This window comes from Monopterus albus, unplaced genomic scaffold (genome assembly GCF_001952655.1).
Source record: "Monopterus albus unplaced genomic scaffold, M_albus_1.0 scaffold290.1, whole genome shotgun sequence".
NCBI classification, from domain to species: Eukaryota; Metazoa; Chordata; class Actinopteri; order Synbranchiformes; family Synbranchidae; genus Monopterus; species Monopterus albus.
Window position 1 is genome coordinate 1,016,019 of NW_018128170.1, and position 15,640 is coordinate 1,031,658.

The 15,640-nt window shown below is 39.5% G+C and overlaps 3 protein-coding genes and 1 pseudogene across 11 annotated transcripts; 1 reads left to right on the forward strand and 3 right to left on the reverse strand.

The window, feature by feature from the left end:
- The window catches only part of LOC109973352 (zinc transporter 2-like), a 2,720-nt pseudogene extending 1,460 nt beyond the window's left edge, over positions 1–1,260 (reverse strand).
- Positions 1,261–1,516: 256 nt separating this feature from the next.
- LOC109973372 (dnaJ homolog subfamily C member 5B-like) lies at positions 1,517–8,230 on the reverse strand. Of its 2 annotated transcripts, XM_020622903.1 has the most exons (6): positions 8,063–8,230; positions 7,626–7,755; positions 6,553–6,766; positions 6,163–6,313; positions 4,983–5,039; positions 1,517–3,848 (listed from the first exon to the last, which is right to left on the reverse strand). In XM_020622903.1, the coding sequence occupies exons 2-6, from the start codon at positions 7,736–7,738 to the stop codon at positions 3,778–3,780; spliced, it is 606 nt and encodes a 201-aa protein (XP_020478559.1). In that variant the 5' UTR covers positions 7,739–7,755; positions 8,063–8,230; the 3' UTR covers positions 1,517–3,777. The 2 variants fall into 2 exon arrangements, with proteins under 2 accessions (XP_020478559.1, XP_020478560.1); XM_020622904.1 differs by lacking the exon at positions 4,983–5,039 and having other exon boundaries at positions 1,520–3,848; positions 8,063–8,227.
- A 68-nt stretch (positions 8,231–8,298) lies between these two features.
- On the reverse strand, positions 8,299–13,132 carry tp53i3 (tumor protein p53 inducible protein 3). Of its 8 annotated transcripts, none has more exons than XM_020622898.1 (7): positions 13,103–13,132; positions 10,988–11,063; positions 10,658–10,831; positions 10,180–10,447; positions 9,827–10,039; positions 8,838–9,034; positions 8,299–8,675 (listed from the first exon to the last, which is right to left on the reverse strand). In XM_020622898.1, exons 2-7 carry the CDS (start codon positions 11,039–11,041, stop codon positions 8,478–8,480), a joined length of 1,104 nt encoding a protein of 367 aa, XP_020478554.1. In that variant the 5' UTR covers positions 11,042–11,063; positions 13,103–13,132; the 3' UTR covers positions 8,299–8,477. The 8 variants fall into 8 exon arrangements, with proteins under 8 accessions (XP_020478554.1, XP_020478556.1, XP_020478551.1 ...); XM_020622900.1 differs by lacking the exon at positions 13,103–13,132 and adding an exon at positions 12,261–12,359; XM_020622895.1 differs by lacking the exon at positions 13,103–13,132 and adding an exon at positions 11,847–12,246.
- A 766-nt stretch (positions 13,133–13,898) lies between these two features.
- On the forward strand, positions 13,899–14,825 carry LOC109973339 (uncharacterized). The gene is made up of 2 exons (XM_020622851.1): positions 13,899–13,939; positions 14,032–14,825. The coding sequence occupies exon 2, from the start codon at positions 14,043–14,045 to the stop codon at positions 14,661–14,663; it is 621 nt and encodes a 206-aa protein (XP_020478507.1). The 5' UTR covers positions 13,899–13,939; positions 14,032–14,042; the 3' UTR covers positions 14,664–14,825.
- The last annotated feature ends 815 nt before the right edge of the window (positions 14,826–15,640 follow it).

Below are 15,640 nucleotides of genomic sequence, written 5' to 3' on the forward strand. Positions count from 1 at the left end.
ATCACTTTTACAAGACCTGACAGACCTCTTTATAACACAGTGACCTAAGTTTTACTAGTTTGAAAGTAATGTGAAGTCAAAATAAAATTATATAATATGCTTAGCCTGGACTGTAAATCTGCAGTCAGCTAGCAGCAGCATGTTGCACCTGGCCAGTGTAGTTTGGTTAGTCTCATGTGGGGTTGCAACAGTACGAGATTTAAAATACACAGTTGCTGTTATCAACTACAAGGACTCTCAGAAGAGTGACAAAAGGAGTCTTTCTTTATTTCAAGTGACTGTGCCAGTTTATTGAGCTGGATTGCAGCTAGATTGACCTTAAATAAGTTATAATGATAAAAAGAAAAAAAGCATACAACGGTAACATGTTAACACCAGTAAAGTATTCACATCCTTAAATACTAATATCACACTGTGAAAGTGGCCTGTTCTGTTACAAATAGTCCTGCATTAATAAGTATTAACACAAAAATGTACTTAAAGTATTAGTAGACTACTCAATGCAGAAAAATGTTACCCTATACAGTATGTTATGTTAATGACCTGTCACTCATGCACTGATGCAAAAGCAGGATTTGACTATTTGCTTGAGGTGGAGCTCTGCTGAACTAGTTCTAGTGCAATAAGTGATTATTGTCGTTACGGATTAACCTGCAGGATTATTTTCTGTGCGAGTTCTTTTGTAAATTGAACAAATAGACAATTTGATGGCGCATTTTGTTGTTTGGTAGTAAAGTTATAAACAGGACACATACTTTGACCTGTACGGAGGTATGGTGCTCATTTTTGATAAGTAATCCTGCGCGTCTAAATGTACTTGGTGGATGGAGTTTGGTGATTTCAGCCTCCGCTCTTCTATTTGGCTGCTGTGTGTGTGCACGTACGGTGCCCGTTGAATTAATAGATGGAAGTTGGAGGAGTGTGGAATAATCGCCGTGACCATACCAATCAGCTCTCCGGTCATGAACACCAGGCTGATGGTGCAGGCGACAAGCAGCTTCCTTCTGGCCAAATGTCTGGTGTCACTATCAGCCCCCGATGTGGTGTTCGGGTCCTGGCAGAGCTGCCCAGGCCGCCAACGGGCGTCTGCGCTGGAGGCACTGTAGCTGAACTCCGAGTCTGGAGAACCCGCCCTGAAAGAAGACAGAAGTGGGAATGGTTTTCTGGAACATTATTCAAAAATGCTGAAAAATGGAAAAGATTTGAGAGGGTAAGAAGAAGAAGTACCTACCATCCAACAGGCTTCAAATGAGACTCCATCAGATGCTCTTTCTCAGGCTGTGTGGGAAAATTCCATGTCCAGATGTGGCTCCACTTCAGGACTCCAGGATTTCATCTAGTGTTGAAGTGAAGCTCCACAACTTAAACATCGGCTCTAACACACATTATTTGTCATGGGTGGAGCATGAAGAGATGACAGTGACAGATTACTGAGCTCAGTGGTGATAGCTAAAATTACAAAACAAGGTTACTGACACTTCCATTTCAGCTCAAGTTTATTTGATCCAAATTTTGGAGAAACAACTTGGAAACAAAGGGAAAAAAAAGAACAGTAAAATACCTGGGAATGCTGAGATATACAAATTGTGTTTGGTAATATTTTACCCAAATAAACTTGAAAAAGTAAACCCACTTCGTCCCAACAAATTGTATTCAGGCACTTTGTATTCAGGCACATAGCATTATGGTGAGATACAAACACAGCCCAGTGAAATACAAACCACAGTACAATATAGACATGATGAAAGATCAGAATTATCTTAATATACATCCAATGTGTTCTAGAAATTCCAATCACAAATATAACTCTGAATTTACATAAAAACATGCTTCCTGCATAATAAATCTTTAAAAAAAACCTTGATACATCTAGGATCTTGTCACCAGGTTCAACGTGGAAATCAGGAAGATTTGGCAAAAAAAACTGAATCATAAAGTTATCCTGTTGTTAAATCTGGCAGTTCACCATTTGTTCAAGTGTAGAAAAGGTTCAAACAATTAACGTGACCATTATTTGTACCTAAAAAAAAAATTGTAATTGTTGTAATTTTGTCCCAAGGTCACACAATGTGCAGCGAACTGATAGTTCCACTAGTCTGTCTTTAAGTAGTTTGTTTGCTTTCTTTCTACGAGTGAGGTGAGAGAATCGATACCGCTCATCTCTGTTTGGTAAATGTGAGGCTACAGCCTGGAGGTGATTAGCTTAGCTTAGCATAAAGACTGGAAACAGAGGGAAACAGCTAGCCTGGCTCTGTCAAAAGGTAAAGTGTGTCCACCAAGATCTCTAAGGCCTACAAACTGAATCTGGGCAAACACTATATGCATGCAGCTTGAGTTTAGCACCAAATGTGTCACCACATCATGCAGTTTGAGGTGTCTGATTAATCATCTGGCTCTCAGGCGATCAGCTGGATTTCTGACGTTTGAAATTTTGACAGAAGACAAGGAAAAGACAAGTGAGGAGAACATGGATGCAATTAAGGACAATGAGATTTACCCTCCTTTGACTACACTGACTACAGCCTTCTTGTCTGAATTAACTTTACTGGAACAGTCACTGAGCGCAGCCGACTTTGGCTTCTGTAACTGTTCCAGTCAAGTTAAACGTTCTGGCTGTACAGAGAGGCCGATCAAAACGTGTTCTGAGAGTTACCACTATGCAATCAATAAAAATCGCACAGTGTCGGCTCAACTTTACAGTGACGAAAGACTCCGGAGAGTCAGATGCTGACCTTTCAACCATGGAAAGAGCCAGGCTAGTCGTTTCCTCCTGCTTTCATTCTTTATGCTAAACTAGGCTAATCACCTCCTGACCAGAACTCCACTCCTACCGACACATTCACAGTATGTCGGAATTATTCATGATGAGTTTCCAACTTGTCAGAACTGTTGAAGTCGAACAAATTCGTAACTACAGAACAAACTCTGGATTTATATCCAACTGTAATGAGTAATAACATGAAAACCAGATGCTTCACATCAGCTCACGTCTTTTGTTAAAGGTGATTAAATCCAGTTTAAAGAAGCTTCATGCTGCCAACTCTGCAACCAAACAGCTTTGTCCAAAATTGTGAAGTCAGACTGTGAGAATTTTCCCCATCACTGCCATCCATCCCACAGGACGTGAAGGGACATCAGCTTGATGTTGATACTCTCACCTAACTCGGAGAACAAAGTCTCCCTAAATGGTGAATTATTCGTTAAATGGCCATCACCATTACATTAATGCTCAATGGGCTATTTACAGGCTCTCAGCCAAACGAGGGACAGACACTGTTGACCCCAGTCAAGACTGTACATTTGTGGAATCTGAATGCAAAACTGCATCCTTCATGTTTCTATGTGCCGTGGGACTGAACACCTGTAAACCACAGGGCCCCTAACAATCTGAGAAGCACAAATCGGTCCATTAAAAACAAACATTTCTGACCCATGATCTCACAATCATTGTGGCAGCATTTAAATATGAAGTTACATTTGTAAAGTGCACAAGAAGAACGGTTATTCTAGACCTTGGTAAATATAAAAAAAATGAGTTTGGATTTAAGACAAACCCACTGGCACGATCAAACCGCTGCTAGATTCATGTAAACACATACAGTATCATTCTGAGGTCAAGATGTTTTCTGCATGTCAGCCAGTCTCTGACAACAACAAGCACATTCAAACACAGAAACTGTATTTATAGTCTTGATTAAGCACTTTAAAAGAATCAACACAGCCACTGATGATGACCCACGTTTACGACACAGGCCAGAATCCGCAGGACTCACTCATTCATTTATTCCCCTGCTGACTTGAGGTGCCGTTGGTTGCATGAGGCTGAATCACAATCGGTGCGCTCTCACCTGCAGATGTGAGAAACAGGGTTGTTCTTTTAATGACAGCTGCAGTTTCTGTACTTTGATCTATTGATCAGGAAAAGCAGCAAATCAGAGCTGTTTGTTTCAAAAAGAGAAAGAAGGAAATATTACATTATTTTAACAATTGAGAAGCTAAATAAAAGAAGTTTGATACTGTTCATGGGTCATTTATATCTTACCTTGTCTGTATTTATAACTTTATTTAACATGATCCTATGTATTTACACGGCACATGTACCGTTACATTTGGCACGGGAGGCTCCATGCATTCAAATTCTCCACCACAGCAGCACAGGTGGCACTTAAGATTTGTTGCTTTTCTTTTTTTTTTATAACATTATAAACTTAATCTCATTGCATTTGGCACAAAACAATATTTTAAGATGTCAAAACCTTTCATGGATTTGTTTTTTAGGGCTTCAGGGTTTATCTAAATAACAATACATAATGATCAACCAAACAGCTCTGAAATACAACAAGAATATTTTATAGATTACACAGCAGCAGGGAACAGCAGAACAGAGCAGATGCTTTAGAAAAAACTGCTGAAGTTGGTGAATACGCAGCCCTTGAATCAATACCAACTGTAACTTTAACACAGGTTTTGTTTTCTTTTCTTCTACAATGATCAATACATCGCTCAAGAGCAGAGGTTCTCAAACTGTTGAACCTTTGTGAAGTACCTGGTACTTAAACCTTTGCCTTTCCTTTGTGTGATACATCATTCTGCAGCTCCTCTGAATCCATCTCAAAAATTCATGCAGAATCCCATCTCCCACACTCAGGACCACTGCTCCTGATCTTTAGCTTCAGCATATTTGTAAACTGTTTTTTTCCAACAGTGACAAAGGAAAGCATGCAAAGCTACTAAGGCACATCCTAAGGGCTCATTAAGAAAACACCACCTCAGGTTACTTTGCCACACCCTTTCAAAAAGGTTTTGTTCAATGCATATCATTGCTAAGTAAATGTTAGTATGTTATTTGCAGTGCTAGAAGCTGCCACAGTTTTATTCGGCTCTACCAGATAAGGCAAGCAGCACTGAGCAACAGTCGGCTGAGGACAGGTGAACGTTGGCTGAGGACAGGTGAACGTTACCTGAAGAGGTCATAACTTTACCTGGTTTGTGAGTGGCAGCACAAGGGCTCGGCTGAATATTTACTACATGGTCTCCTGCTGTGAAACAGAATGCAACACTGAGCAAACCACATGCTGCTTCTTAACAAAACAACTTGAGCTCCTTTCATGGCTAAGAACAGATCAACAAGGACTTTAAAGGAACAGTTTGACATTTTAGGAACCAAGTTCACTTTCTTGCCAAGAGTTAGATGAGAAGATTAAAACCATTCTCAAGTCTCGATGCTAAATAGGACTCTTAACACTGACAGCGGGTTAGCTTAGATTAGTGTAAAGACCGTGGACAGCCTGGCTCTTTCAAAAACCAAATCCTCCACAGTTCTCTAATTAACATTTTATTTATCTTGTGTGCTTATTCTGTATACAACCAAAGTGTGAAAATGATAATTTGTGGTTTTATTATGTGTTATTTCTCTGCCAAGAGCCATCACCAAGCAAATATTACCTACCAGCTGGGTGAGCTGTTACTGTTTTCAGTTTATATGCTAGGCTAAGTTAACGGGTTCCCTGGTAGGCTAGTGGTTAAGGCGCAGCGTTCTCACCGTTGCGGCCCAGGTTCGAGTCAGGGTTGTGTCAGGAAGGGCATCCAGCGTAAAACGTGTGCCAAATGACAACATGTGAATGGCCAGTGTGACAATTCGCTGTGGTGACCCGTAACGGGAAAAAGCCAAAAGTGACTTTCATTCATGCTAAGCTAAGTTAACCAGCTTTGAACATGCCTCCTAATTTTAGACACTGGGTGCATCCAATTTATGACAATGAAGATTTTTCTGTTATGTGACATCCCATACTTCCACTGATAGTGACTGATGAAATATAAACCGAGCCTCTCTTTCTTTGACAAGGTTTGCTGTAATATAAACCAAACTGGGCATAATGGTAAACATGAACTCTCTCATTTCCAGTTCAGTTTTCAAACTGGTTTTATTTCAGATTTTTAGAGCCACTAATTTTGTTGTGATGCTGTTATGGCTTCATATCAGACTGTTCTATATTATGTATCATGGGATTTTCATAGTGCCAAACAAAACCAAAGTTTTAGTTTAATTTCCTTACATACAGTCTACAATGTAATGTGCACTGAGCGTTTTAATGTAAGCAGCAGGAAGACGGCCTATTTCTGTACAAGTTAAAGTGAATCCAGAAGAGTAAAGTCCCTCACCAGCATCCTGTTCTCTGATCTCTGCCTCCAGGTCTTCAGGGTCCACATAGGCAAAATGTTCATCCTCTGGTGATTTGCACTTCCCACAGCAGAAACAGCAGCAGCAGAAACAGCAGCAGCAGGTGAAAATACCACAGCACACCACAAGTGCCTAAACACAAAGAGGAAAAATGAGCACCACTATACAAGTACTTTTGTAACCCAGCTCTCACTTTGCCTACACCTTACAAAACAAAAGATTTAACTACAGGAAAGAACTTTTTAAAAAAGTAGATGACACCATGTAAGAGACAACTGTCTAAAAATAAACATACAAGTACTAGGATATCTTAAAATCATTTGCAGACATCTGCTTTGCTTGCTTTTGAAACCACACCCAGCATCTCTCACCTTGAACCAGCACTTGGACATGAGGAAGTAGTATTTGACACTCTCGTCCCCAAACTGCTCCGCAATGTAGAGCCCCATGGATCCATACTCATCATAGATTTTCCGTTTGTTCTCATCACTGAGGGTGGCGTTGGCGTTGTTGATCTCCTTGAATTTCTCAGCAGCTTCTGGGTTGTCTGGGTTCTTGTCAGGGTGATGCCTCAAGGCCAATTTCCTGGATATTAAAGGGTGAGAGTTAGAATATGCAGTTCTATTTGACATGGTGTTTGGGCTTAAAGTACTGCTGCCATCCAGCACTAACGACAGTATCTATCAATCTACACAATAAGAGTGGTACAGCAGGGATTCAGCCCCCTGTTAAGGACACTTTCAATACTCATACAAAAATATTTGATTGTACAGAGTGGAACAAAACATGATCATTACCCAGATTTTTTTAAAATTATAAATAAGATATGGGATGCTGCTCTGAAAACTGTAACTCACTTATTATAGGACTATGCTGTTAGTTAAACCTTCATAATAAAAAAAATTAGATACTAAATGCAAATTAGATGTTACATTAAGCCTAGATGATTTGACCTTTGTCAATAAAATGTCAGTCTTATGTTTATATAACTCACTTGTATTTTTATTAATTTTTCAATGTATTTTAATATTTGTATATTTTCTGCTGGAACTGTAAACCTGTTGTTGAAAGGGCAAGAGAAGAAAGAGGATCTTCAGAGCAGCAGCTGCTGACAAAGCAGCTTTTGCTTGACTTCTCACAGGTTATCAGGTTGATCATCAATCAACCTTTTAAGTAAATATTCTCTACTTGCAGCTTGTTCACTGGGGGATATTCTGCAGCATTTCTCTGTTTAATACAACAAAAAAATCAAATATACTTGCGTTTTGAGCACTGATCAACTTTGCCTTTTGTAACTTACCTTTTCCTGGTATTTAAGTCACTTAATTAATGGAATCGTCTTTAATAATTGCTAGTTGCGGCCCAACTTATTACAGCCCCGAATCCCACGTGTTTACTCAATGCTAAAGTTCAAGGATCATTCTTAACATCTTTAAAAACACACCTGTATGCTTTTTTTATTTCCTCTGGAGACGCTCCTTTCTCCAGGCCCAGGACTTTGTACAAGCTCTCTCCCGCTGTTGACATTTTCCGCTGAGGTCTGTTTGGGTCCTCCATGTTTTAGAAATTAGCGGCTGACATAAAAAAAAAATCACAAACACTACAAATTACTTCCTGTCACATACAGCGGAGAGACTGTGGGACAGACTGGTAAACGTAGTGACTCTGTGAAATGCAGAGTTAAAACACTAGCTTGCGTTATTTAATATATTAGCACGCTAACTACAATTTAAGATACTTATTGACTCATCTCAAACATTTAACTTCTCTTACTTCGCTTCCTGTTAAACCCTACGAATTCAACTCGCGACAACATGCTAACATACAATACTTAGCTAATTTTAGCATGGCAGCATAAGGAAGACGTAAATATCTACATACTGAATTAATCAATATCGTCGTTTTCGGTCGAATCATAGAGTCCCAACCCCGTCTTCTGGTGGTCTCAAAGTTTATTAAAATAAGTGGAGCTAGTCCACGTTTTCCCCAGTTTAAACTTCTCTCCTCATGCCCGGAGAAAAGTTCAGAGTAGCCGCAGAAAATCCGGAAGTTCGACAAGTTGATAAAGTTTCTTTAAACACACACGTAACGTCATCGGTCGTTTTTTTTTTCTTCTAACTTTATTGGCAAAGTCAACAAACACCATAGGCCTAGCCCTAGATGTATTCAGCATAGGCTATAGTGTGACAGAAAGTTAGTGTGAGTTTTCAAATAACATTGTGCTGTAAAATTCCTTGACATAAAGCTACATTTCAGAACAATTGCATTTCTATTGCTGCACAGCTGCAGCTGTTCATCAGTGAGTTTCTTGATTCTGTGGAATCACATTAATAACAATCTTCCCCGTGTTTTTGTTGGCTTCCATGTGCCGATGAGCCTCTGCAATGTCTCCCAGGGTGAATGTGCTGTCAATCACTGGCCTCAAGGAGGCGGCCTGGCCTGAGAAATATGGTAACACTCTGTGTGAAAAAGCCTTCACCAGGTCTGCTTTGTACTGTGAAAAGAAGAAGCAAAGTCAGAAACAGGCTTAGTTACAGTAATGCTGATACAAGAGATGTGGCAACACTAACTTGCACATTGCCTGACTGTGGAAAACTAGACAAAGTGCACACAGAAAGGCGGAGCTGTGTCGTTTCTGTTTGGGTTAGATTCTCACCTGAAGATTACGAGAGCGGAGGAGGCTGCTGAGCAGGTGTCCTCGCTTAGAGAGAAGTCTGCCAAACAGATCTCCCTCCACTGTCCTGCCACCCAATGTGCCGTACAGCACCCACCTGCCATCCGTGGCTAAGCAGCTCACATTCTGCTCCCAGTTTCGCCCACCAATGCAGTCAAGGATAATGTTTGCCCCTTTGCCTGTGGAATTACAATGTTATGTTGGTATGCTGCACCAGGAAGACACAGCATTTGCAGTTCCAGAATAGACTCTGACTTATACATATTTTAAGTTTAGGGATATATGAGGGGTGATTTTCTCTGTTTTTCTCAACATATCCCATGAACAGACCATTGTCTGTAGCTTGAACTCCTATTCTTCTCTGCCACAGAGCTCAATTATTGTCAAGAATTATTAAAAATACAAGTGAACCACACGGTTAGACTGACTGATCTTTCATTTCCATGTATATAGTCACTGTAGTTTGTTTTGAGTCAGTGCCAAATAGTCCCAAACAAATACATGATTTACTCCTGTTTGACTACCACTGCCAAGTCTCCAAGTACCCATGTCTGTTAGGAAAGTATTTAGTTAAACCATAAAAAGTTAAACGATATCTTCATTTTTATATTTAAAGAGATGGGTATCCAGGGGCCCTAGGCTGGGTGCTGAGTGCAAAACTATAGAATAGAGTTTTATCCTTTAACATTTTTTTTGTTGGTATTTGTTTGTTTTTTTTGTTTTGTTTTTCTTTCCTCACAAAAATGAAAAATGTCTGGTGGAGAAGACTTCCATCAACAAGTGTTTGTAACAAATCAAAACAATCCTGAGTAGCAGTTACTAATATGGGTGCAGTGATGTAAAACCTACATTTGACAGAATTCTGCTATTCTGTTTGATAAATCGTTATAAGTGGAAGATGCAAAATCTTTACAGCAGTAATCGATTACAGGCAAAGACAGCACCCTGTCACCTGTGGCTACACAATTCACCTCCTGTAAAGTCACAGACTCCCTGTGCGAAGCTTTCCTCTTTGTAGTTAAAACCAGCTGCTGCTCCCAGTTCCTCAGCCATCTTAAGTTTTTCTGGGCTCCCCGCGGTAATGATGGGCACGGCACCAAACAGACGAACCAGCTGAACAGCGGCTGTTCCTACGCCGCTGGCTCCAGCATGAACCAGCACCACCTCGCCCTCCTTCACCTGAGCTATGGCAGAGAAGACAGACAGCAACATGACACATGCATAATTAAATATTGGCCTCTTTTAATTACAAAAAGAATAAATGTTATACTTGAATTTATTTTTTCTCAAGAGTAGAAGAATAAATAAACAAAGGTTGGTATACCTACTAAAACCAGCAGCTGGAAAGCAGTGAGCCAGGCCTCTGGGACTGCAGCAGCTTGGCAGAATGTGAGATTAGGGGGAACAGGCATGAGAAGCTCCTCAGGCACAGCAACGTATTCTGCATATCCTCCTCCACAGAGCAAGGCCATGACCCTGTCATCTGGCTTCCAGCTGCTTTTAACCCCCAGGCCCAGAGTATCCACAGTGCCAGCCACCTCCAGGCCTATGATGTCACTCTCACCTGGGGGAGGTGGGTACAGTCCTCGTCTCTACAGAAAACAGAAAATAACCATCATTAGACCCAGTTTATATGAGCTGAGATGCATTTCTGAATCAGAATCATCGGATTTTATTGTTTGAGTGCAATACACAGAAATTTGTCGAGAAATAAATTAACCACATACTGTAGTGATGCACATCAGGCCACTGCATGTACAGTAGACTGCACTGTGCATGCTTTGTAAGAATATATATTGTACCTGTAATAAGTCCGCCCTGTTGAGGGCAGTTGCATGAACTTTAATCAGAACCTGTCCATTTCTAGGTTGAGGTCTGGGGATATTTCGCAGCAGCAAACTCTCCGGTCCTCCTGGCATGTCGACATACACTGCCTGCATCATCTTGGCCAAGCTAGAGCAACACTTGTGCCAGGTCTGTAAAGGAAATCAAAGAAGTTTACATTTTCTTGAAATAAATGTCTTGCTGTGTTCTGGCTGGGGTCTCAAATGCCTCAACATAAACGACATGACAGCAAGTAAACCTTAAGCAACTTAATGAAAGCTTTTTAATGATCCTTTTTAAACACTCACTGTCTGGTGAGGGTTTCCCAGTAAAAATCTTCCAGCGTGTAGGATGTGATTCATTTGATAGTTGTAGCAGTGACAGCTGTGATTGATTGGAGAAAAAAAAGTGGATACGAAGTGTCAAGAGCAATAAGCAATCACGCTCAAACAGATGAGCAAGCACACCAGAAACTTAATTATACCCTCAATTGTAATAATAAGTGACCTCTGGGTTTTTTTTACTTGAAATGGCCCATAATACATCTGGTGTCTAGAAGTCACATCGGTGTCCCACCATGGATTTTCATAAGATGTTTATTCTATATGAGTTATTTATATTCTCATTCATTTATACTGTAGCCTAAATATGATCACTTCAGCAGATCTGCTTAAAGACCACATATTACAAAAATTGTGACAGTAAACAAATCTATTCTAGTTTGGTCTAAACCAAATACTGTTAGCAACCTGAGCAACTCGATGCATTTGTGCCCATGTAGTGTTTAAATTAATGTAAGAAAAATGCTGGCAATGTCTTCTGTGGGCAGTAAAAGCTTATACCGCTTTCACAGCAAAATTACAGAGCATACATGGGTATTTTTTATACCCGGCTAAACCAGCATTTAACTGGCCGTTGAGGGTTTTCTCACTGCCGACCAACCTGGCTTGGCTCTCCAACACTGGAGTTTGTTTCCCCGGTACGTCATTTCTGACGTCATCACACCGGTGATGTCAAATACCGGTAAACAAAGCGGAATGGAAGCTAGGTCAGCGTTATTTCTTCGTATTTATTTTTGTTCTGTACTGAAGGAAGACGGGTGGAATTTATGGCTGAGATGGCAAAGAATAGCCGAAATTATCAACGGAGGAGACAAACCTTCATTACCTCCTAGTTGGTAATTGCTGAAGTGATGACAACGCGCGAGCGTCATTCCTTACGTTCGCGGCTTTAGCAAAGTTTGGCGTTACCATTGTTTCCAAGCCGATGCAAAGCGGATAACCACCCATGTCGATTGAAAAGTCATTTGTCTCAATAGTTGCATTCCCACTGCCATCAAAAGACAAGGTGTGACGAGTTTACATGGTTATTTTGGGCAGTGGGAAAGGGGCTAAAGATTCTGTAAAGAGCTATTGGTACAGGTTTTGCTGTGAGATTCACTAACATATTTCAGTTGTATTTAGGTGGTGTCACAGGTTTTAAAACATTTTACTGTTAATCTGAATGTATTTCCAAACTGTTCTGTCTGTTCCAAATTGTCACAACTGTTATAAGTGGTTTTAAACAGCCTTAAGGAATTACCAGTTAGTGTTCTACTAGAGTAAGTGATCCAAATGAATGCTAATACAAGCCTGCCTGGGTACACAGAGCCAGATCTACATAGCTAAATATAATTAGAGATAGGTGAGAAAACACTGATTATTGTTAATATTTTTTTTGTAATGTAGGTGAAGCCGCTGTCAGTGGATCTACAATAACACATGGTCCTTGAACACAAAATAAATATGACTTTTGGGCCATTTCACCTTCCGTAGAACTGCTGCTAGCTCAAGGTGAAGTCGTTGCATAATTCATGAGCAAGGTGTGAAGAATAAGGAAACTATTTAGCATGTGAAAAAGGAATAATAGACCATAGGGGAAGTAGAGAATAGTGAAAATGAAAGAGTTCTGTACTGATCTGGCTGGTCAGGGAAGTTTCTCCATTACATAACGTTACGTAATGGTAGGTACTTTATTGATCCCTCAATGGGGAAGTTTCAGTATTTCAGCAGCAATGGAGAACAAACAACATAACACCATGAGAAACAAACACCACACACACATCCTAATAAATAAATTCCAAGTACTCAAAAATAGAATCAAGTATTTGAATAATCAAGAACAGTAATGCGCATGCGCTAGCTCCAGTCTCCGCGGATCTGGACGTCAAGGTTAAAATTAATTGATGCAACATACACTGCTCAAAAAAATAAAGGGAACACAAAAATAAGACATTCAACTATTTGTGTTCCCTTTATTTTTTTTTTAGCAGTATATTTTAACAGAAAAAGAAATGGCATTATATTTAATCCATATAATAGCCGCTAATTTGACAGTTAATTGATACCTGTAAATTACGGTTGAGCGTTAAAAAGTGAGCTTACCAGTCGGTGGTGTGAAATGTTCAGCAGCTGTGAGGAGACTGCAAGATTTTTGGAGAAGTTGAGTTATGCCATCATCCAGACTGGCTCTAGTTTGAGGTAGGGGGTGGGAATTGAACTACCAGAGGCAGGCCTTGTGCCAAATAACTAGGAATAATTAAGTACACAATAATATAGTATAAATAAATAAATATAGTAGTAGAAAAATTCATCTTAATCTTTTTAGAAAAGTTTGGTTTTGGTGGGGGATTCATGGCCTCAGCATTTATAAAATCCAGGCTACAATATTTTGTTAAAAGTAATTTTAATTTGTATACAGTATCAGTATTCATTGTGCAGTGATTTGCTATTAAAGCACAGAAAGGCCCAGCCCTACTATAAAATGGGTATGACATGTAATATAAAACTGAAATAATGTAGTCTTTGTATTGTAGAAGTACTTTTATGATTGAATAAAGTATTCCAACACTATCACCAAAATCTAAAATATAACTAAGACCTCAAACGGTGAAAGACATGTAAGACATAGGTAGCATTATTACCCACAGTTGCATAAATCCAGAGAAAACACTAGGCCAAGGGGTTCTGCACAAGGTGAATCGCTGTGTCTTAGTGATTTTATAACCTGGAAGAAACCCTGTGACTGTGCTTTAAAGGCATCTTGAAAGTTAATCTCAGGAACATGCCAGTGCACAATTACTAACAGCACTCTTGCATTTACCAACCAATCCCTTTCACTTTGCCTCTAATACAATGGAATATTGTATTACATGTGCTGAGCAAGCCACAGCTGCAAACACTTATGTTACACTGCTCTGGGGGATGGTGCACACAAACCAGGTAAGAAAAAAGGCCAACCTTGGCTTTAATTTTTAAAAATTGACAGAATTGGCGAAACAAATTGACTCAAAAATGCACATTTCTCCCTCTAGCCTTTGTACAAATGGATAAAGTGTACAGACGAGCTGTGACACACAGAGAGTTGAGAGTGTTGAACCAAAAGGAGAACCGGGATCTCAAGCATAAACTTAACATGCTGGAGAAACAGTACAGGTACGCCCGAAAAATGCTTCAACAGAGACGAGACTCACTGATGAAGGAACACAGAAAAGTGGTGATGGTAAAAGTCTGCGAACCTAAAGCTACAGTAAACATTGCTATGAAAGAAATAGATGAACATAAGACTGCAGAGAAACATTTTAGAGGTGTTCACAAATCTGATGGAAGAAGACAACATTCCAGCAAATCCCAGTATAATGACACAGGATGTAAACTGGTGGAGCAGAGTCGGTCAGTATCAGCACTGCTACCCTCGGTTACCCCTACAAGTTCAATAAGAAGAAGAGGCCACATCCAGAGCAATCTTTCTCTAATGCAGATGAAAAATATCGCAACTATTGACTCCATATCAGAAAAGGAGCAGGTAAAGCAACAACAGAAAGCCCAAGAGGAAATAGACAGAATGACGCAGCTTCAGAGGGAAACGTTACACAAGAGGATCACAGCATTTATAGAAAGTCTCCAGGAAAAAGGCAAACTGGAAATACCTATGGAACCTTCGTAGAGGAACCTGAAAGTTTAGAGTCATTAACACATTTATTTTCTTCTCACAGCTCAACACAAAGTTTAACTGATAACATTTTATTATAAACAATGAGTATGTGCATTTCTATCAAAATGTAAAAACAATGCTTTTTATACACATTCAGTGCTTCACTTCTGAATAAATTACACAACACTCCTGTTATTTTTCATGGTTGTTAAAGCTTTGTACACAGGTGTCTCTGACTAGGCTGCAGTAGGCAGGACAAAATGAACAAAATACCAGAGGTAAAGTCATACTCAAGTAAAACTTAGAGGTCAATGCTTTTGGCTAGTTTTTCGTTAGAATGTTTTAAGTGTGACAGTGTTTGGAAGTAATTGTTCAGATCAGATTATTTTAAAGTTGTAAAACATGATGATTTATTTTCAGAAATTTCATTTTATGAGTGAAGAATTTTGCCAAGATAATGAGCAGATTGATAATACATTTGTCATTGTTGGAGTTGCTGCTACTGCTTCTTCTTCAGTTTTAATGGCGGCCTACAGAGCAACGTAAAAGGTACATACTGCCACCTATTGTACCGGAGTGTGGTAAATCGTGGCTTTATGAACTTGCACTTGAAGCTGTATAGGCATACACTGAATACTTCACTTGTATATGTATACTTTCATGCCTATACATACATACACAGCCATACATGTATGTGAATGTATGAATATAAGTATGAATGAGAATTAGATTAGATTAGATTCAACTTTATTGTCATTATCCATGTACAAGTACAAGGCAACGACATGCAGTTTAGCATCTAAACAGTGCACAGTGTGCAGTATCTACAGTATGTTCAGTCAGAACTAATTTACCAATAGATATGTACAATTTATAGTTACAGTAAGTTATGTAGGGTGATGTACAATATACAACAGACTATGGGTTTAAATTACAATAATGGATAAGGTTTATAGAACATTAGTGCAGTGGGATGAAATGGAATGAAA

What these genes read in the sequence shown, in the direction of transcription:
- LOC109973339 (XM_020622851.1), top strand. Translation starts at nt 14,043, where the DNA reads ATGGATAAAGTGTACAGACGAGCTGTGACACACAGAGAGTTGAGAGTG.
- tp53i3 (XM_020622895.1), bottom strand. Translation starts at nt 11,968, where the DNA reads ATGGGTGGTTATCCGCTTTGCATCGGCTTGGAAACAATGGTAACGCCA. An exon ending in CAGCAATTACCAACTAGGAG is followed by an intron (nt 11,064 to 11,846) that starts GTAATGAAGGTT and finishes AATCAATCACAG; the next exon opens with CTGTCACTGCTACAACTATC. An exon ending in ACAGGGCGGACTTATTACAG is followed by an intron (nt 10,448 to 10,657) that starts GTACAATATATA and finishes TGTTTTCTGTAG; the next exon opens with AGACGAGGACTGTACCCACC.
- LOC109973372 (XM_020622903.1), bottom strand. Translation starts at nt 7,738, where the DNA reads ATGGAGGACCCAAACAGACCTCAGCGGAAAATGTCAACAGCGGGAGAG. An exon ending in TGTCCAAGTGCTGGTTCAAG is followed by an intron (nt 6,314 to 6,552) that starts GTGAGAGATGCT and finishes CTTTGTGTTTAG; the next exon opens with GCACTTGTGGTGTGCTGTGG. An exon ending in TGCTGCCACTCACAAACCAG is followed by an intron (nt 3,849 to 4,982) that starts GTAAAGTTATGA and finishes TCACATCTGCAG; the next exon opens with GTGAGAGCGCACCGATTGTG.